The 22,179-nt window shown below is 32.4% G+C and overlaps 3 protein-coding genes across 18 annotated transcripts; 2 read left to right on the top strand and 1 right to left on the bottom strand.

Moving 5' to 3' along the window:
- Positions 1 to 298: 298 nt before the first annotated feature.
- On the top strand, positions 299 to 5,295 carry Alars (alanine--tRNA ligase, cytoplasmic). Its single transcript, XM_078193775.1, has 14 exons — positions 299 to 425; positions 591 to 757; positions 879 to 1,067; positions 1,158 to 1,303; positions 1,381 to 1,572; positions 1,641 to 1,931; positions 2,008 to 2,392; positions 2,471 to 2,794; positions 2,865 to 3,123; positions 3,195 to 3,447; positions 3,520 to 3,784; positions 3,849 to 4,133; positions 4,215 to 4,392; positions 4,466 to 5,295. Exons 2-14 carry the CDS (start codon positions 614 to 616, stop codon positions 5,152 to 5,154), a joined length of 3,600 nt encoding a protein of 1,199 aa, XP_078049901.1. The 5' UTR covers positions 299 to 425; positions 591 to 613; the 3' UTR covers positions 5,155 to 5,295.
- On the bottom strand, positions 5,187 to 10,720 carry LOC144476651 (mitochondrial ribosome-associated GTPase 2). Of its 6 annotated transcripts, XM_078193777.1 has the most exons (9): positions 8,091 to 9,212; positions 7,824 to 8,015; positions 6,896 to 7,740; positions 6,605 to 6,826; positions 6,409 to 6,528; positions 6,012 to 6,350; positions 5,767 to 5,905; positions 5,463 to 5,695; positions 5,187 to 5,395 (listed from the first exon to the last, which is right to left on the bottom strand). In XM_078193777.1, the coding sequence occupies exons 4-9, from the start codon at positions 6,824 to 6,826 to the stop codon at positions 5,231 to 5,233; spliced, it is 1,218 nt and encodes a 405-aa protein (XP_078049903.1). In that variant the 5' UTR covers positions 6,896 to 7,740; positions 7,824 to 8,015; positions 8,091 to 9,212; the 3' UTR covers positions 5,187 to 5,230. The 6 variants fall into 6 exon arrangements, with proteins under 6 accessions (XP_078049903.1, XP_078049902.1, XP_078049924.1 ...); XM_078193776.1 differs by having other exon boundaries at positions 7,824 to 9,212; XM_078193798.1 differs by lacking the exons at positions 6,896 to 7,740; positions 7,824 to 8,015; positions 8,091 to 9,212 and adding an exon at positions 9,543 to 10,720.
- Kua (Plasmanylethanolamine desaturase Kua) lies at positions 9,488 to 22,022 on the top strand. 11 transcript variants are annotated; one of them, XM_078193826.1, is made up of 7 exons: positions 11,527 to 12,082; positions 12,183 to 12,365; positions 12,615 to 13,478; positions 15,033 to 15,668; positions 16,132 to 16,343; positions 16,547 to 16,765; positions 17,449 to 22,022. In XM_078193826.1, the coding sequence occupies exons 4-7, from the start codon at positions 15,437 to 15,439 to the stop codon at positions 17,707 to 17,709; spliced, it is 924 nt and encodes a 307-aa protein (XP_078049952.1). In that variant the 5' UTR covers positions 11,527 to 12,082; positions 12,183 to 12,365; positions 12,615 to 13,478; positions 15,033 to 15,436; the 3' UTR covers positions 17,710 to 22,022. The 11 variants fall into 11 exon arrangements, with proteins under 11 accessions (XP_078049997.1, XP_078049960.1, XP_078050005.1 ...); XM_078193817.1 differs by having other exon boundaries at positions 12,183 to 12,384; XM_078193843.1 differs by having other exon boundaries at positions 12,183 to 13,267; positions 13,357 to 13,478.
- The last annotated feature ends 157 nt before the right edge of the window (positions 22,023 to 22,179 follow it).

Raw genomic sequence — 22,179 nt, 5'->3', positions numbered from 1 at the left:
GTACGGATAAGCGAAAAGGGTAAAACTGCAAGTACGGTAGAGCGAGACAAGCTACATCGTTCGTCGGTGCGAATTGTTCCATATGTAGTTATGCTGATTTCATGTTCTCTTGCTCGCTGATTGTTCTCCTTCTTTTTCTTTGACTGTAAAAGCAGCATTGCCTCGCCAGCAAAATGCCAACCAATCAGAGCAAAGTAAATTTCTATAACAACCCTCGCTAACGGATCGAGCTATGACCCGGAGGTGTACAAAAGTAAAACTCATTGCTATAGTAGAGCAAATTCTTTTTTCAGGTGCCCCTGCCGGTTCAAACCACATGCACTGAATTCTATTTTTCCCTTTCTTCTTTGAAAGGGATCAGCAGATCAGCACTGCCGTATAACAAGCTGTTTCAATAAACCGTAAACTTTCGTATCTAATTTGAAGTAAGTTAAAATACTGAATTTTGTAATAATTTCTAATAATTTTACAAATATGTTGTTTCTAAGTTAACATTATCGTATAGTTTTTTTTTATTTGCGCATTCGATATTGTTTGTTTCCATATGTTGTAATTACCTTTGAAATTTCAATTACTTTGACCACAAATAGGAAAAGAAAAAGAAAGTGTCAATATGAATGAGGATATGACTGCTAAAGAAATTCGGCAAGCTTATATTGACTTTTTTAAGAGCAAAGGTCATGAATATGTTCACTCCAATTCTACAATACCTCATGATGATCCAACATTACTCTTTACAAATGCTGGAATGAACCAGGTATCCTAGATAAAATATTATGTATTAATTTAACCTTAATAAGTTCAATCCTGAGGATAAAATTAACAAATCTCTGAGTTGCACAATTTCAGATGTTTGAAATTCTTACAATTGATTTTAGTTCAAACCAATATTTCTGGGAACTGTGGATCCAAACAGCGATATGGCAAAGTATGTAAGAGTTGTTAATAGTCAGAAATGCATTAGAGCTGGAGGAAAGCACAATGATTTAGATGATGTTGGAAAAGATGTTTACCACCATACATTCTTTGAAATGATGGGCAATTGGTCTTTTGGAGATTATTTCAAGGTGAATACATATTCCATTCTAAATTAACACAAGACTATAACACCTGTATTTTATTATAGAAATGCTATCTTATAAATATTTATTTCTTAGAAAGAAATTTGCACCTGGGCTTGGGAATTTTTAACAGTCAAATTAGGGCTAGCAGCTGACCAATTGTATGTAACTTATTTTGGTGGGGATGAGAAGAATCATTTGAAGCCAGATGAAGAGTGCAAAAATATTTGGTTATCAATGGGGTAATTATATAGTGAATGATTTTTTTTAATTTTTGTATTATTCGATCAACAATACAATTGATTCTTTGTTTCTTTAGAATACCTCCTACCCACGTTCTGCCAGGAAATATGAAGGATAATTTCTGGGAAATGGGAGAAACTGGTCCTTGTGGGCCATGCAGTGAACTACATTATGATCGTATTGGTAACAGAGATGCAGCTCATTTAGTGAATCAAGATGATCCAGATGTTTTAGAAATTTGGAATCTTGTCTTCATACAATTTAATAGGTAAACCATTTATAACACATGGAGCAAGTTAGAAATTTTATTTATCTAGTTCATATTTTTTATTACAGAGAGTCTGATGGAAGTTTGAAATTGTTACCAAAGAAACACATTGACTGTGGTCTAGGTTTGGAAAGATTAGTATCAGTTGTTCAGAATAAACGTGCTAATTATGACACAGATTTATTTATACCACTCTTCGAAGCTATCCAGAAGGGTACAGGGGCACCGCGTTATCAAGGACAAGTTGGCGCTGACGATATCGATGGCATAGATATGGCATATAGAGTTCTGGCTGATCATGCAAGAACTCTTACAATTGCTCTCGCAGATGGCGGTGTTCCTGATAATACTGGCAGAGGGTGGTGTATATATAAATATTTACATGCAGTTATTCTAATTTATAGATATATATTAATATAATAATTTTTAATTTAGATATGTACTAAGACGAATTTTAAGACGTGCTGTACGTTATGCGACGGAAAAATTAAACGCAAAGCCCGGATTTTTTGGAACATTAGTACATGTTGTTGTCGATCTGCTCGGTGGTATCTTCCCTGAGGTAACCAAAGATCCGCAGCAGATAATTGATATTATTAACGAAGAAGAAACTCAATTTCTTAAAACTTTATCACGCGGTCGTAATTTATTAAATCGTACGATAGCAAAATTAGAATCGTCCACTATTATCCCAGGCGACGTTGCTTGGCGTTTATACGATACGTATGGTTTCCCTGTTGATTTAACGCAACTGATGACAGAAGAAAAAGGACTGAAGGTGGATATGATAGCTTATGAAGAAGCAAGAAAGCAGGCTCAGGTATTATATAAAATATATCTTAATATAAGTTAGAATGCCTTGCTTACGGAATAATTAAAAATCTTTTTTCTGCACTAGCTCACCTCTCAAAACAAAAGCGGTGGTGTGGATGATCAAATTAATTTAGATATTCATGCAATTAATGAATTGCAAAATAAGGGAATTAAACCAACTGTAGACTCACCGAAGTACAATTATACAGTTAAGAATGGTAGCTCGTACAAAGAATATGAATTTGCTCCATGCACTGGTACCGTGCTTGCTCTTAGACGTAATAAAACGTTTGTTGATGAAGTGTCATCGGGAGAAGAAGTTGGAATTTTATTAGATCAAACGAATTTTTATGCTGAGCAGGGTGGACAAATATATGATGAAGGATTTATAGTGAAAATTGATGATGAGGTAAATAATGCATCGCTTACATTTAGATATGCTTACACGTCATTATATTTATGCATCATCTTTATTTTAGGAGACAGAAGTTCGGATAAAAAATGTTCAAGTTAAAGGCGGCTATGTTCTGCACATTGGTTCCGTAGGTCAGGGAGTACTGAGAAAGGGTGACAAAGTTCACTTGAATGTAGACTTTACACGTAGGCGTCTTGTAATGAGCAATCATACAGCAACCCATGCTCTTAATTATGCTCTCCGTAAAGTATTGGGTACAGAAGTTGATCAGAAGGGTTCTCTAGTGGCGCCAGATCGCCTCCGATTTGATTTTACAAATAAGGGTTCGTAGAAGGAAAAATATTTTTAATAATAAAACACGCCGTCAAATATAATCTATAAATATTTTTCTTAGGTGCCATGACTCCAGAACAAGTAAAACAAGTTGAAGATATTATCAATAATATTGTAAAAGAGAAAAAGAAGGTTTATACTAGAGAATGTAATTTATCATTAGCAAAAACTATACAAGGATTACGTGCTATGTTTGAAGAAACATATCCGGACCCTGTTAGAATAGTTAGCGTAGGTGTTCCGATTGAAGATTTGGAAAAGGATCCATTGGGTCCGTGTGCAATGCAGACCAGCGTGGAATTTTGCGGAGGAACGTGAGTATATTTAGACTGCACAGTACAGTAAATTATTTCATAATATAAGACTTTCTTATTACAATTTTTTAGTCATTTGCACTGCACAGAACATATTGGAGATTTTGTTATAGCCAGCGAAGAAGCAATTGCTAAAGGTATTAGGCGTATCGTAGCGCTCACTGGCCCTGAAGCAACAAAAGCTCAGAAAAGAGCATCGTTGCTACAGAATCAATTAGACCAACTTCAAAAGACTATATTGGCTGATAAAAATAGTGTGAATTCAAAAGAGTATGTAAGAAAAATAATTGAATTAACAGATGATGTTTCACGTGCTACTATTTCAAGCTGGAAGAAGGTAAACATTTATAATATTTTGCAACATGCGCGACTGTATGATTCATACATTTTATTTTTTATAGGACAAAATGCGTAAGATGTTAAAAGACTTGAAGAAAACACTTGACGATCAAGAACGTGCTGCAAAAGCTGCAATTGCTAGTTCAGTATTAGAAACTATTGACCAATTAATTCAGCAAAATGTTGGTTGTCCAGTTTTGGTTGAGGTTTGTCAAGCGTACAGCAATACAAAAGCTTTAGATTCTGCTTTAAAAAGAATAAAAGCTGTATCCCCAGAAACAAGTGCATTACTACTTAGTGTAGATCCTGATGCTAAAAAGATATTTGCACTTTGTACATCTTCTAAGGTAAAATAAAGTATTCAAAACAGTCAACTATATTAAATCATATGTATATAAACTGATTATGTTTTTTATGAAATATCATAGTCTGCCATAAAGAAAGGATTAAAAGCGAACGAATGGATCCAACAAATTGCACCCTTTATAGGGGGAAAAGGTGGCGGAAAACCCGAGTCTGCTCAGGCTTCGGGTACTAATATTTCATGCTTAAATAAATTAATACATACAGCTAAAAACTTTGCTAATTTAAAGCTAGGTATTACAGGTAAATATAATTTAAAATGTCTTATCGAATGAACATTATAAATATATTATAATTATTAACGATTATTTTTCAGTGCCAGATATTGTGAAAAAAGAAAATCTAACTAACAAGTCAGTGACTAACGAAACCGTTACACAACAGAAAATTTCAAAGGACAGCTTAACACTTTTTGGTAATATTGGAAGTGTCAAGTACTATCGTGCTCAAATAGTAGCAAATTACAGTGGAAAAGAATTGGTTGTATCACAACATAAAAATAATGACGAAATTTCTAGAGATATTAGGCTTCAAGGAAATAGTTTTGAATTATTTGATAGCAATGCAATTGCATTTTATTTAGCAAATGATCAGCTAAAGTGTTCCGGTGACCCTTTTGCATTTACTCAAGTTTTACAGTGGTTAAGTTATGCAGATAATCATATTCTACCGGCAGTTTCTGGATGGGTTGTTCCGTGCCTTTCCGAGAATATACCTAATTATATGAAGGCAAACATTAAAACGTCTAAAGAAGACCTCCTTTCTTCCTTGAAAAAATTAAACGATATACTCTACACAAAAACTTATTTAGTAGGAGAAAGGATTAGTCTTGCAGACATTGCCATGTTTACTACTCTATTACCTCTATACGAATATGTTTTTGATGCGACATCTAGAAAACCATATCCAAACTTGAATAGATGGTTTCTTACAATTTTAAACCAACCAAAAATAATTGATACAATACAAAATTTTAAGTTATGCGAGACAGCTGTAAAACTCTAAGACATAATAATTTCTAACCAATGTTTTTTTATAATTGTTTTTATTAACGAATTTTTATTATAAATATATAGTATAATTAATTAAAATCGTCTTTATATTCCAACATGTTTTCCTCTTCTTCTCTGTTCATATTGTATAATACTCTTATCTCTTTTAACAAAGTAGTTATATTTGTACCCATTTTAGCAGAAATTGGTATAATTGGTAAATTAATTTTTTTTGTAAGTATTTCTAAATTTTCCTGCATTAATAAATGGTATACCTTAAATATCATCTTATTCTTTAATGTATAAAATTATGTATCTTACCTTTGCTTCCGGCAAATCTATCTTATTTGCAGCAATAAGAACCGATCTTTCATTCAACTTTACATTAAATTGTGAAATTTCATAATTTAAAGTTTCAAAATCTAGCCAGGGTTTATCAGACGATACATCGAGAATAAATAATAATGTCTGGCAACGTTCAATGTGTTTAAGGAATTGTATACCGAGACCTCTATTTTTATGAGAATCAGCTATAAGTCCTGGTAGATCAGCCACTTAAAAATTAAAGTACAATATAGAAATTATGACAAATTATGGACTAATGTTAAATTTTTATATTATTAACCTGCAATTTGTTCATAATCATCATATAATATCATTCCTATATGTGGTCTCAAAGTAGTGAATGGATATGGAGCTACTTTAGGTCTGGCTCTAGTCATGGCTCGTAATAAAGTACTCTTACCAGCATTGGGAAGACCAATCTAAAATGTATTTTTATAATATGTACTTTTTAAATATCAAATTTTTATTAAAATTTAGAAACCACGCTATTAAATATGAATATTAAACGTTACAGCCTATACATACCAATCCAATATGTGCCATACTCCTAAGTTCTAACACATACTGTAAGTTTTCTCCTTGCGCACCATATTCAGATATGACTGGTGCTTGGTGTACATCAGATTTGAAGTATGTATTCCCATGACCACCAGCACCGCCTCGTGCAGCAATAAACATTGATCCATGGCTATTTAAATCACCTACAATTTTTCCTTCAGTGTTTCGTATTATAGTACCTACAGGAACCAATACTATGGCATGCTTAGCATTTTTTCCAAAACAATCTCTGCCATGACCATTTTCTCCTCCTTCAGCTACACAAACGCTCTCCGTACGCGAATAATCTTTGACATTTTCGTTTGCCTGCGAAATTCTGTTTTTAATTTAATGTAACTTATATTTCAAAAGATTAATTTCATACCTGAAAAATTACATGACCACCATGCCCACCATCCCCTCCATCAGGTCCAGCCTTGTCATTACTCCACAAATGTGCAAATGATATTGATCCATCACCACCTTTACCTCCAACAACTTTTATCTAAATATATATATATATATATATATAGGTCAACATTTATAAAAATTGTGTTGAATTTAAGTTATAAATTTCATACTTGCTTCATATCAAGAAATTGCTTTTCTGTATTTCTTTGCGATTTTGGCTTCATGCTGAGTAATGGTTTAGAAACATTTTCTTGATTTTTCAACCATTCAGAGGTACAAAATGATTTAAATACATTTTTGCTTATACTCTTACATCTATGTACACTAATGCCATTCTGTTTCCAACTAGTAATATGTAGGATTAATGGTTTTATTTGATGGAAATAATTCATCTGTACATATCAAAGAATAATATATTTATTTATCTACGAATAAATATAACTTTAACAAAATATAATTACATTTAGTTATGTTTTAGAGTACTATCTAGAAACTGAAACATTTAAATTGTCTTCCAAAATACGCGCGATTAAGTTCTGATGAATATCAATAATTCTCTTTCTATATAAAGGAAGACTGTCAGATTTATAGCTTATTCTATAAGTTCTTTTCTGTACTTTGTCTATGGGAAACTCATATAATCTTATAAATTTAATATCACTAATAATACAACCTGCAAAATTGTATAATAATACATAAAAATCAATTGAATTAAATGTTCCATTAACGCTAAATGTTATATCAAATGTATATGTGTGTGTATATGACAGATTTGTGTTTGATATATTCATTATTTGGCAAATATTTTTCCATAAAAAACTGTCATCAGACAGAGAAATATTATTTATCTTCTTTTTGGGAGCAATGTTCTGTACATTTGGAGGCTCAGATTTAACAAACACATGAGTTAAGGCTTTCTCAGAGTGAAATTGTTTATCTAATCCACGATATCCAGTTACTATATAAGTTGGAAACAATGACCACGCGAATGGTTCAATTGTACTCAGTACAAGATTTGCATGTGCTGCCATTTCTGTAATTTTCCATGTATCATCCCAACGTCTTAGAGGATTATCAACGGATGTGCCACCCTGACCGTTGCACAAAGTGACTAATATTTGACCATTACTTTTTAATAATTCTGTTGCACTGACAAAAAATTGTTTCAGCAATTCCCTATTTTTTTCTATTCTCATTTTACCACCCACATGCGGAAAATTAAAGATAATTTTATCAAATAATTTTGTTGCCAACATCGGATACTTTTTTAAATTTGTTGCATCAACACCTAATAATACTCGAACTCCTGAAAAGAAAAACATAGAATTCTTAGTATAATTAATTACTATACCAATAGTCATAGTGATAGTCTGCTCTTTAAGTACTGACCATTATGCAGTAGATATTCTATGTTTTTCTTTCCAACATCTTCAGTAATAGAAGCTTGATAACATGTAACAGTAATCGTAATATTTAAATTAAGTTGGAATAATGCAACAGAAAATGAAAAATTACCCTCTCCTACTAGCAGTACAGAGTCATACTTATTAAATAGAGCGAGTTTCATTGTATTAGCACTCGCTAAAAATTTGTATTAGGTTATATTATGAAATTTTTATTTATTAATTTCGGTTTCAATTAAAATAGCAAACTGACCTTGATAAACCATGTGCAATATCACACGATTTGTTTCTTAATTCGTATCATGAATTGTAGAACGTTTTATTGAGCATATGTACATTTAATATACGCCAATACACAATATAAAATGAAGCATTAAGCGTATGAGCTTTAATCAAACTTGTTTAGACCATAGAAAAATAAATACTGCACAAATATTTCAATTTCAGTAAATTTGTTAAAAATTGGGATTATTTATAAAATTAAAAACACAATTTTCTTAATCGTGTTTTCGATGTGTATCTGTATACACTAACATGCGACATACTAAGGTTTTTACTTCAAACTCAAACGAACTTGTGTTTAAGCTACAGCGTGACCAGTTAAAAAACTTTTTGACTATTATTAATATTAATGATAATAATACTATTACTTGGAATGTAAAAAAAAGATTAAAAAACTTTTGGTTTTTAACTTTTTTATCGTACGTATATTATAACATAAATCATGTTTCGCTCTTATTTCTTGAACATTATCTAATAGAATTATTTACAAAAACACATGTACAAGAACAATTACTCTTGCTCAGTACTTGTATTAGATGTTGGTAGTCATTCATTATGGAAGCAATTGAAAATAAATGTCCCCCACGTTTTCCAAATAATCCGTTTTGGCCGACATACAAAAGTTTGTGATATAATAGTACGACCAATGAATGAAACTATTTTTATACAATAGTTCGATGAGTGTGTTACGGATTTAGAATCATGAATTCACTCTATGATTCCATTTTTATATTCTTTGAAATATCTACGATTCTACGAATTTATTGACCAATGTCTGATCTGATAAAATAAGCTAATGTATTCATGAATTTGCTAGTACACACAGAAAATTTTGTTCTCAAAAAATTAATTAAACGATCAAACAGTTTTATAGTTACATATATCCGGCAATTTATTACTTGAATAATTTCTTCCATTTATTATTTGTTTACTGCTTGCTAAATCGATTCATTTATCATCATTTATTAGTAACAAATTGAAATGTTCATATCTTTTTGAAAATTACATATATTAAAATAAAATAAAATAATTAAATTAAGTTAGTTTCTTGAAGGACATTAATGTTTACCAAATTTCAAAAAAACCATTGTCTCTTTCACGCTATTCTGTAACCTTCTATTGAAATGAAAATTTTAAATACCACAAACCTAGACAATCTTAATGGTATTTGTCACGGTCACCCTCGTAAGTACACGTTTCAACAAACATACGGAACAATCGAAACGTCAGGTGTTCGTGTACTCTCCCACGTTTTGTGACACCGTCCGATTCGCATACTTCGATTATATCGCAGCACGCAAGTCCGCGAATGACCAACATGTGCTTGTTCGACGACGAAAAACATCAACTTGCGGTTTGTCATTGCGGCGCACGTTGTACGCCGTGCATTGTATCTAGAACGATTATGCATCATTTTACTCACAGTTATGCCGTCGCATGCACAGCCGATTCAGTGTATTTCGAAGCAAACGGGAAATTAGACTGATCACGATATAACTACATTTCGAATTGTAAGTTCCGAAGCAACTGTCTCAGTCCATTTTCGTCAGATGATGTGAATAGTGCACGCTGTTTCTTGAAAATATTGTCATCGTGGAGTGAGACCTCGCAACATTGTTGCACATCCGCCAAGTGAATATTCCTAATGCAATAAAAGTCAGAACGTAGAATTGCTGTATAAATTGTTGCCAAAGTTTTAGGGAAAGCATAAAGTCATAGATAATTGTTATAATAATAACAGGTATACGAAAAAGGATAATGACATTTAACGCAATTTATAAAGAATGAGGAACTCGGTTCCTGAGGGTCAGACGTTTAAATTAGATTAACTTATATAAGAATACCATATTGTTCACTGTTAGTTACATTTGCTGTACGATCGGTGTCGTTAACTATATTAATTGCTATTGCATCCGTTTATTAGGCATGTTCGGAAGACTTTATTATAAGCAGAGATTATGTAAGGGGTAGAAGTATAAAATAACAATTGTCGTTTTTGATGACGATAGCCGTAACGTTCGTTGACGAAAATAAAAGTGGTCTAGCTTCTGCGTAAGCAGTCGAATGATGCCATCTTCATTTTGTCTTCCGGATCAGTTCGTACATATGCTGGTGTTTACTGCACTGTGAACGTATCTCACACCTTCATTTTCGCACGCTTAAATGCAAAGCTGTATCTTATCTAACGTTCACATTACGGGACGATAGCCCAAGTATCTCGATAGTTATAGTTAAACTACACAACACAATTTCCACGTAAACGTCATAAACACATCGCTTTTTTACGTCTACGTAATTGTCAACCGCCCCTCGTTCGTACCGACCACGCTTATCACGGTTAAGAATTTATGTCAACCGAAGTTTCGCACTTCTGAGTTTATTTTGGCATTATTGTAACTTGGCAACTAAACTGATCGTACAAGGCTAAAACAAGAACAGATAACCTCAAATAGATAAATTACGAAGAAGATTTCGCGAAATACTAGAAAATAATGTTGGATGGAAATTTCATATGCGAAGCAAAAAAAAGAAAATTAGTCTTGCTTCAGATTAGGCCAACGTAATCTTCGAATAATCGTTCTTTTACGTAAGTTCTATAGCGAATCGGTTGATTCGTGCAAATAAAAATGATCGTTTTAACAATTGAATTCGTTTGATAAAGAATCGATAATATTTCATTGTACTGAACAGTAATTAATTTAAGAAATCCAACTTTAAAAAATTGCCGGCACGGTATGTATACCCCTATATGCGGTACCGTGTTATCGTGAATGCTATTATCTATTACGTGATTGTACCTCGTCGTATCACTGTGATATAACTTATGAAAAACTTAGAGCCTAGCTATTCGGTCGATCTACCTTTGAATAAAGTATGAACGTTCCATCAGATGGCACGTACCCTAGTCTAAAGGACTTTCGGGTCATGCCAGACTTTTGCACAATACAATTATTTATTATGGTAGGATTAATACGTCAGGTTCTTCAATTTCTCCGCACTCAACTTGCTGCGTCCGTGGTATCAATCAATTAGTAGAATTATCGGTATTAGCGTTCAAAGCTGTATATAGAAAATTTTCAAACGTTCGAAAATTAAGTAATGACAAATTGATGCGTTAGGAATACAATATTGTGTCATACAGCAGGCATACATATTTAAAGAACGTGAGCTGTTACGATGTAGCCAAGAATGGTCATGCTGTGCTGCATGTTTCATAGATGACGTACCGTGATTTTACAATCATAAATATGTACTTTTCGTACAGCTAATATCAGGAACAAATCCTTGCAACGTTAAAATAGATGGAAATAAATTTTTAACGGCAAGATGAACATTTTTTATTGCACTTTCATCGTACGAAAATATTTCTTATTTACTATATTTATATAAATTTTACTTTCCTATAGTATATGTGTTACTTTGAATACCAGTGGATTTACTTTAAATTCGGAAATCGAGTGATAATAGGGGCATGGTATCGAACGGCATGCTCCTTCGAAGTGAGTCGGAAGTTATTCCTAGAAGCACTTTCCCCTACTACATTTTCCGTACCAGAGTCACGAGTCGACGGTTGTCGCGTCATACATGTGTGGGCCCAATATAGGCCCAACAACCGTGTCAGAGATTCCATTCGTAAACAGAACCGTCTCGAACTACTTTATTATATCCAGTTCAGTTTGGATGACTCTGTCTGAAACTGCCGAAGAAAAGAGGCTAATCCTCCCGTTTTGTCATCGTCACACACGAATATCAGTTGATGTCAATTATCTCTTCAAGTGAGCTTAAATTTAATAAGACGGTTTTAACGTGGGCACAAAATCGCGTGAGAGATTGCATGTACCCATGGACGAGACTGTTAAAAATCAATACTATAGTGACAAACGTTTATTTTGATGTACTTTTGGTAGAAAGTTATTTTCACGAAACAGGACTTTATAATATATTTTTCTTGTATCCAAAAAAGTATGTATTCAAATATAAAGTATGCACAAAATGAAATTTATACATTTGCATAGTAAAATTTTATCTGTATATTAAAAATTCTGGATCTATTTATTTATAGCAAACAAAACAATTGTTTTCTATAATATAAAATATTAAAAACTGCAAAACCTAAGCAACCCTAATGACATTTGCCACGGTCACTCTCATAAGTACACATTTCAACAAACATCGGGAACAATCGGAACGACAGGTGTTCCTGTACTCTACCCACATTTTGTGGAACATTACAATTGTAAACAAGGTGCTCAGAATTATGAATGGTATTCAAATTATACTTTCGACTACTTGATCATTTTCACTAAGTACTGTCAAGCTTTTAATTTTTTACTTATCTGTTCGAGACGCGTTAAAGTATTCTTTTTTGTGAATACGCTATATTTTTACGAATCTTATTAAACTTATAAGTAAGAAACGATCACTTGATAGCACTCGTTAAAATATAGTAAGAAATATTTGGTACAATGCAGCGTTCAAACATTCGAATTTTTAGGGTATGTATACGTATAATCGCAACGATAACGTATCGGAAATACGTAGCCGTGTGACGGCGCCACAAGAGCATCGCGACGCACCTCGACGCGACGCAAGCTATGGTCGTCAGGCGGCGCCGGTCGTTCGTCACGAAACGAGGCGGGGTTGCAGAAGATAAGTTCGCATGAAAGAAAGAGAAGGAAAGACGCAGCGAATTCACGCAACGTAAACTTGAGGAAAAGAGAAAGAACCGAGGAGAATCAGGAGCGAACGTACGGCGAAACTAGCGCCCCGGTTTTACATTCTCTTCGTTGCTTTCCTGCCTATCCTGTCGCAAGACAAGCACAGTTCGCTTAGTTAAATGCCAAATAGTGACACCATATCGTCTCGTTCCTTTTCAGAGATTTCCTCCCACTTATCGTTCGTCTTTTTCTATATTTTCTATCTTGCTATCCATCCTTGCCTCACGCCAAAAACATCGTTCCTCGCTGCAAAGGTATACGAGAACCCGAACCTGTTACCCCGTAGCTCTCTGTAGTGATTTCGCAGTGCACGTTCGAAAAAAAAGTCGAGATATAGAAGAGGAGAGGACGAAGCAGAAGACGACGAAGAATATTTGTGCGTGAAACAATACGAATGCATGTGTGCATCATGCGTGCTTTTCTTACATGTGTATGTATTACATCGGTACGAGGTACGATAGTGTCTCGTCGTAGGTCTCTTTCGATCCTACCAGTGACTAATTGAACGTGCACATTCAGCGACTTTATGGCTGGACAATGCATCGACCAGGATAACGCCGGAGCAAGGAGACAACGAGAAATCCTTTGAGTTCTGTGAAGATCGTCTGCCTTCATACTTGTCCTTTTCGTCCATCTCATGGGTATGCGTTCGAAGTTATTTCATCTCGTAATGTTCAATTTCTTCGTTATTTCATACATTGAAATTTCAAGGAAATCGCATCTTCCTATTCTCGTATGTGTGTGCAATTCCTAAGTTTTCGTTCATATTCGGGCAGAAATATGCACGTGTTGCACGCGTGTTCTATGTGCATAGATACATCTACGTAACCATGCACGCCGGTTTTAAAATATTCGTGCGGGCACCTATCTTTGAGCAGCGACTATAATAGATAGGTATTTTGTAATCTGTATACAATACAAAAACTTAAAAGTCAATACCTTTTAAAAGAACGTACAAGTTTATTTAGCCATCAGTAGATGGTATAGTTAGGAGTGCGGTCGACGGATCTGCTGCCAATTGATAGTTTACAATTATTATAATTCTCGTTCAATTATTGCATTATAATCTACGGTACAGTTTATTCATTTGCACAAGTGTATAGCATAGTAATGTCTATTAATTAGTGATGCCTCGTTTACCATAAGTGCATGTTACATTTTTAATTGTGATTATAATATTTTGACTTTCTCCGCGCCTATAAAATTTTTTAAATCCGTGTTGACTATTTTTTCCGGTACGGAACACGTGTATGTCTAACAACGAATTATTTTGTACGCATTAATGAATAAATAATAGCATCTTGACGATATGAAGAAGCCTTTGAATTATTTTGATTGCTGTATGCGTGTACACATGGTGAAGATAGGAACAGGTACATTATTACTAGGTACATTATTAAAATTGTTTCTTAAGCTCGTGTAAAAGTAAAATTAACCTGTTTTGCCAATGACCAAACGTAAACTTAACTCATAGTGTTCCTTTTCAACGATTTTGATAGTTACATATGAATTGCTGTTTTCCCTCTGCTTTGAAAATACTATAGCTAAAAATATTTTTTTTACTTCTTTCTACTAAAATTCTTTTAATGAGTCCCCGCGTTGTCCATAATCTCGAATGAATATTCATACTGAAGAATACGAAGTTATTATTAATTCAGATAAGTAACCGCGATAAGACTTAGTGCGGTAAATCAAGGAGATAAGAAATACAAATACAGACATAATTGTTTATAACATTCCGCTTTGTGACTACTATGGTAATTATTGCTATTAACTGTCCAATAACAGAGTTTTTAAAAAAAATTAGAAAATATAAAATCGAGAAATTCGACAATAAGGTTCAAATTAATAAATGATTAAAACAAATTTACATTATCAGTCATGAATTTCAGACTACCGTATCGTTATCGCTCACGTGACAAATAAAAAATGCAGAACTCGGGACAGGTATTGTCAGACGAGGAAGGTTTGATATTTCGAATCGTTTTTGCTATTCTTTTTTTGTTACTTGAACACATTCTACATTGCATATACTAATTGGAAAATGCGTGAAATTATGATATTATAGCTAACGATATTTATTATACTTTTCATATTATTATAAAGTTGTTATCGGACGATCATTCTGATAACGAACGAAATCTTCTTACAAAGCATTTTCGCAATATAGTAACATACGTATCTATTTTTTTTAGCACAAATTTTGTCGTATGAGAAATCAGTTACAAGGAATTCAAGAGAAGAGACGACACAAAGTACAACGAGAAACAAAATCGTTGTTATCGGCCGATAATGATGCGATAACTGAAGGGGGTGAAATTGCAGAGGAGTCAAATGGATCGAACAATAGATGATACAAAAATTCACCGAATAATGTGCAATACTTTATGGCCGTCTCTGCATGCAAAATTTAAAAGATCGCTGACACTTCGTAAACAAATTATCCGATAAAGCAATGAAAACTTCCTGTAAAGATTTACAGTGACAACGAGATTGTACAATGATTTTAATCGTATAACAGAACAGCATCAATTTGTAAAAAAAAAAACAGATCGCATGTTTTTTGATCGCTCGTGTTGGATTAATAACAGAAATCATTATGGATGAAATAAAGGTGGCGAACTTGGGTCAAGCGGCTTCGGCCGCGTGTTCGATGGCAACGAATTTTTTGGCGCCAGTGAAAACCGAACGGCAGATCTACGAGAATTCGATGCTCGAGGACGATCCCAATGCCAACTCGGTGGTACCGACTTCGCAAGAGGATAGGACCGTACCAAGATGGGGTCCTAATCACAAAGGCGCCCAAGAATTAGCAAATCTTTACAGTACTGGTAATTATTTTAATCATTATCTTCCTGTTTGTCAAACTCAATTTATCACCCGTCAAAACACATTTGCCATAACTACATATGGTTCGCAAAATTTATTGTAATGTTTTATGTAACACTTTTATTGACAATTTTCGCGCAATTAATGTTTACGATCGCACTTAAATTAAAACGCTAGAGTAATATTCATGCGACACGTGCGTGTATTGCAAGCATATTTTCTGATTTCAATACTTGCCAAAACATTGACTATACATCGGCCGCACCTTGGAATCTTCGCTTGTGTGCAAAAATAAAGAGTAGTCCAACAATACGTATTTTTACATCTATACTGAAGAGTACTTATAAAGACATTATTATAATTTCTTTTGTTTATGCGATTGCATGGACGTGTTACACGTATACTGTATAATCGAATTATATATTTCTGAAATATTGTTAATATATATATATTTTTTTGTTTTAGGAAAACGGACGCAGGAGTGTATTTGTGTCGGTATCTGCATTACCCTTATGGTGGTTAATTCAATATTTATTCTTGTTAGGTTACGATTTGAAAACTTGAGCCCTATAGCTGTAGCGGCGTTTTGTGGCATCGTAACGGCAGATTTCGGATCTGGTTTTGTTCACTGGGCTGCCGACACATGGGGCTCTGTAGAACTTCCTATTTTAGGAAAGGTATAAACGACATTTAGAAATATTAAAAGAACTAATGAGCGGTATCCATTAAAAAATTATTTGCACATGAATGATTTTAACTGTTTTCTCCGAGTTCTTATGACCGAGCTAACATTTATTTTATCAAACGCTGTAACAAAACTTTTCTATAAATTTAAGAATGTATATCGTTTGACGTTAAACATGAATATATTTATTTACAGAATTTTTTGAGGCCTTTTCGGGAGCATCACATTGACCCCACAAGTATAACGAGGCATGACTTTATAGAAACTAACGGTGATAATTTTATGGTCACAATACCATTCCTTTGTAAGTTAACATGGGACTTTTTAACACTCCCAGAGTCAGAGATTCAGCAAAAGTTTGTGTGCACTTGTTATTGGTTTCTACTTGCAATTTTCGTAGCAATGACTAATCAGGTAAATAAATTATAAGTTCACAATTTTTTTACACATAAGTATAATTCAATTTATATATATAAAGACTATGGAAAATTTGACATAGGTTTCACATAAGTAGAGTAAGTTGTGCCTAATACTATTGTATTTTTCGGTGCTGATAGGCGGTTCAATCGTATTTGAATTATACCTTTATACCGTTTATCATCACGAAAAAATACGGTTGAGTGGCGACTACCTCCTACACTCGTCAACGGATGGGTTCCTTTCCCGAAAGCTACTTGAGACTGTCCCAGTTTGTGTATATACCACCGAAACCGTCCTTATTCTTATCACTGTGCCTAAGGCAGGGCCCGCTAGTTAGCCTTGCTGACGAGTCCTCTAGCAGGCCCAGGACAAAACGCTCTCCCCTTCCTTTTCCCCGCCGCCGAACCAACGAAAGTCATGAGACTATCAGCGCGCCAAAGTTGTATTAGGTATAACTTACTATACTCGTATATAAATTTTCATAACTTTTGAATTTTACGGGTTCATAAATGTTTTGTGTAAATCCTATATACTTCATCCTTCATTTTCAATTAATTCATTTACGGTATGGCAATAATTTTCTTTCTTTTAACACTCGTATTATTTTTTATTATTTGTAGAGATTTAACGTTAATATAGAGAGATATATTGGCAACAATATGAAAGATTGTTTTCAGATACATAAATGGTCTCATACATATTTTGGCCTACCTCCTTGGGTTGTGTGGTTGCAAGAACACAGAATTATATTACCCAGGAAACATCACCGTGTACACCATGTCGCACCACATGAAACTTATTTCTGTATTACGACAGGATGGTTAAATTGGCCGCTAGAAAAACTTCGTTTTTGGTACATATTAGAAGTCATAATTGAAAAGTCCACCGGCTTCAAACCAAGAGCGGATGATTTGAAGTGGGCCCAGAAACGGTCTTGAGAATTAATGTGGTTCATTGTTTTATGCATTTTTATGGACAAAAAACAAATGTAGCAGAAGGTGAAATTTTCTATGGATCTATAATTTCATGGAAAGATATAGGAAGGAATTGCGAACATTGGAAAGAAAACTAAACTGATGAATATAACTTTTTCTTACACTTAGCACTACGAGGCCTTTCCTACAAAATAGATAGCGTGATTAAAGACATTTAGTATTACTTGAACATGCTTTTGAAGTTTACACATTTATAATACGTATGTGCAATAATATAGATGTATATATTCTATAAGAAAAATGTGAGTACGAGATCGTGTTTGCATAACTATGAACAATTGGCCTGACAAAGTAAGCAATTATACGTTTACACAGTGCACAATCATTATACAAATAGCACAAACTTTAACAAAATTTAATTTAATATTTTACATTATAATTTTAAAAACAAAGTATTATAAAGTTGAGATTAAAATGTTGCACACATTATACAACAAAAGTGGCTATGATATGATGTTGAGTGTTAAAATATATATATGTGTATATTTTAACACACATATGAAGTGATCTAAAATTTATTGCTTACATTTGTTAACACAGGATGTGAACAGTGTAATTTTGAAAAAGAATTTATAATTCAAATTAATGTGCTAATTCACACAAGTCTAGTCTGCTGTAACTGCTTGAGCACAGTCACAAATTTCCCTGAACCTTTGAAAGTCACTGAAATTGATAATAAAATATATTAATTAATTTGTAATAACGATATTTTATCCGATATGGATATTGTCAATTTAAATAGTACCTGCTTATACACGCATACTGTAAATCAAATGCTTTCCCTTTTGTCTTAATTAAAAAAAGACCACAATTGATATACAATTTACATTTGATATCTTTTAACACAACTTGTCATTGATATTTAGAATTTTTAAAATCGGCTATGTGGTCTTCAATTCTAGTTCTTCATTTGATTGATATTGTCACAATTTGATCTATGATCATTAGAAGAATGATGTTCAGTGTAGAATTTATAATAAAAGTAATGAAATTTTGATTATTAGTTGATCATGATAAAATAAAAATTTTGAGCTTTATATACAAAAATAAAAATGTTACAACGCTCAAACATATTATTATAACTTCGTTCGATATAAAAAGATGAATTGCGTTTTTGTTTTTTGCATTAACTACATTCTTAACTTGTGACAGCCTAACAAACATAAAAATAAGGTGCTAAGCATAAGTACAAGTTCTAGGTTCAGGGACCAATCAAGGACCTATTTGCTCTATGCAGCAGTCTTCTAAGTAATTGGTTTGGTTTGGGTAAAGTATACTGACAAACAAATAATAATGAGAAGGTGGCTGAATATTTATATATAATAATAAAATCTGCGCTGCTGGTGACTTTAATTTTTATACCTACTGTATTTTTTATTGGCAACCACTTTGAACGCCTTGTGACTTTCAGTATACTTTATGCAGAGCTTTACCATGGATATATATGTTCCTTGCAAGCAAATCATTAGTAATGTCTTTGAAAGGAAACAATAATTATAAGACATTGCAATTATAATAAGTACTGTAATTGTTATTGTTGTTGTTATTGTTATAAAGAAGGGAGTATAAACTTTAAAGAAAATTGTCATATTGTAATGCGTGCCAGAACTGAAGCTTTCTCTTTATATAGATCTATTTAATAGTTAACTAACAATTACACAAAGCAAATTGAAACACGAAAGTATATTTTTAGCTAATTTAATTTTGTATGCAATATATGAATGTCACGATGCTGATTCCTTTTTGTCACGATTCTGATTTTTATAAAAACAAACTATACATAGTGGCGTGGTATTATATATGTATCTGTTTGTCTACCTATCTATCTATCTAGCTATCTATATAGATAGATAGATAGATAGAAAGAGAGAGAGAGAGAATATATATAGCATATATGTATATACATTGCGTCATTAATGAATGAAAAACGAAAAAAATATTTATTGCAGTCAAAATGCTTCAAACCATTTAGTCATACTTTACTAAATGTTGATTTGAAGTACGAGCTTTCAATATTTATTACAACCAACAAGGAAGATTATTAAAATATAAAAATTATATGTAAAGGAAGCATAGATGTATGATAATTACGCAACTCTATTTCATTCATTTTATTTTTAATATTAAATCACGAAATATCTTGGTTAAAATAAAATGTTTTCACATTCCAGAAGACCAATTATCTGAAAATATGTATTGCACAAATATTTTATGAATTAAAACTCTCGACATTTGTTTACATGTAATATTTATAATAAGTAAAAATCATTGTTCAGTCATAAATTATATTATTTCAACGATTTTTATATACATATGTATACAACATACTTGCGGGAATCTAGTGGCAGTCAATATTAACATCAGCCTTTCAAAATAAAAAGAAAGAAAATATTTCTTAAAAAATAATATTAAGCTTTAATACTCTGAGGCTATGTATTTACTTTGAAAGTTAGTTTCAGTTTTAAAAAATATAATAGTATAAGCGAGAACAACGGAGTAAAACTATTACATAAAATACAATTTTGTGGTATTTATCATTTTGACATTTCAGTAACACATTTAGATATAAAAAAATGTATGTTTTTTAGCTTATATTTATGAAAGAATAATATAAACTACATAGTTCAAATAAAACAGAGGATATAATGGCTGTAAATATATTGAATTTGATACAGTACATTACAGAACATTTATCTCTAATTCTAATTGTAAAAATGGCAGATCTATTTTCATATGATTATAATCAAACACTTTTAATGTAATCATATTATGTCATTGCTAAGTACATGGTTCATTTAGTTTTATAAAAGTTTTTGACATATAACTTTCAATGATGAAACAAGAAAATTATAATAGTTTCAACAAAGATAATTGCTATTTTGCTTAATTTAGTGTAGCATAAACTGCATTTAAAATTTACACATTAAAACTTGCATTACAGAAAAAAGATAATTTTTATTTTCTAATCTATAAAACACACAAATATAGAAGAAACAGATAATTATTTTTAATTACTGGCATTGGTAAAGTATATAAGATACTTTAAAGTGATGTAAATTCAGATACGAATCTTACAAATGTTTAAAAAAGATTAATATATCAGAGTGTCTCTATCTTTTTTTAACAAATTTATCCGTTTTTATTTGAAAATATAATAAATAAGTATCGAAAAAACTTGACTGACAAAAAAAATTGCATTTGCCACTATACATGTGTTTGATATAATCAAAAGTTATTATCTAATAAGATAATTAATATATATATATATATATATATGTATAAGTAATGTAAGTTCATGAAGAATCTTAAAAATCCTTAAGCCTTATGTATTTAAAACTAGTTAATGTTGTTTCACTAATAATCCACAACGATGCCTTTGACAGTGTCAAAGTGATAGTCAAACAGAACTTGAAACTCATATTTTATACTAATATAGAACGATGTTTGTGCTGTCTAATTATGATTTTGCAAAGCTAAAACTTTTCTTCTTTATGCAATTTGACGAAGCATAAAGAAAGAAAAGACATTATTTTGTGATATTGCACATTTTATATGTTTATAATTTGTATAGTGAAGTTGCACACAAGAATGTAATATTCATTCATGTCGAATTATACTTTTTAAGCATACCGATATTGTATGAAATTTTATGCTGCAAAAAAAAGGATCAAATGATTCTGTAATAAATCGTAAAACATTATTTATACCTATTGTATTATCGCTTTTTTACATTTTATTTGGCGACGCGTAGTTTTGTAGCATTTTATTTCATTTACAAATGTTTAGCGGGAGGCTTTTTCTAACGAATCTTATTAAACATTCTAGGTATGTATAGCTGGAGAGTATCAATATTATAGCATGGTTAATACGTACTTGTTATTCATACTAATATTTCTAGTCATGAGCTTATAATTCAATACACCGAACACAAGTTTGTAGCAAAATTATTGCCGATCATAGTTTACTTCGGAATTGTTAAAAGAAGAACATGGGTAAAATGAGGGAGATTTCAAACGTATGAAAAATCGTCAAGATGGTTCAGCAAACATTGTAGAAATACTGATGATTTCATTGTCAAAATTTGTTGTATTTAAATTCGTGGCGCTTTAAATATGTACTGCAATTGAAGAAGTTTTGAATATTTTTCAAATTTTATTACCCTATGTAGGTATACAATTCTTTCATGTTGTACTTTAGGACACATTTTATGCACGATTGAGATTATTTTACGAAATAAATAATTTTTGTATCAATGATATCCGCAAGTAACAATTTAATTGTGGAATACAATGAGCAAAATATTATTTGGAACGTTTCGATTTTAAATTTCGTTCGAAACTGTCGGCAAAACAGTTTCTTTTAGGAAGGCGTTGCATCGACGACGTTAACGCAGATCGATAGCTCTATTCACGG

Source organism: Augochlora pura, chromosome 2 (assembly GCF_028453695.1).
Source record: "Augochlora pura isolate Apur16 chromosome 2, APUR_v2.2.1, whole genome shotgun sequence".
Lineage (NCBI taxonomy): Eukaryota > Metazoa > Arthropoda > Insecta > Hymenoptera > Halictidae > Augochlora > Augochlora pura.
The sequence above is the reverse complement of the archived record's forward strand: the minus strand, read 5'-3'. Positions and strand labels throughout refer to the sequence as shown.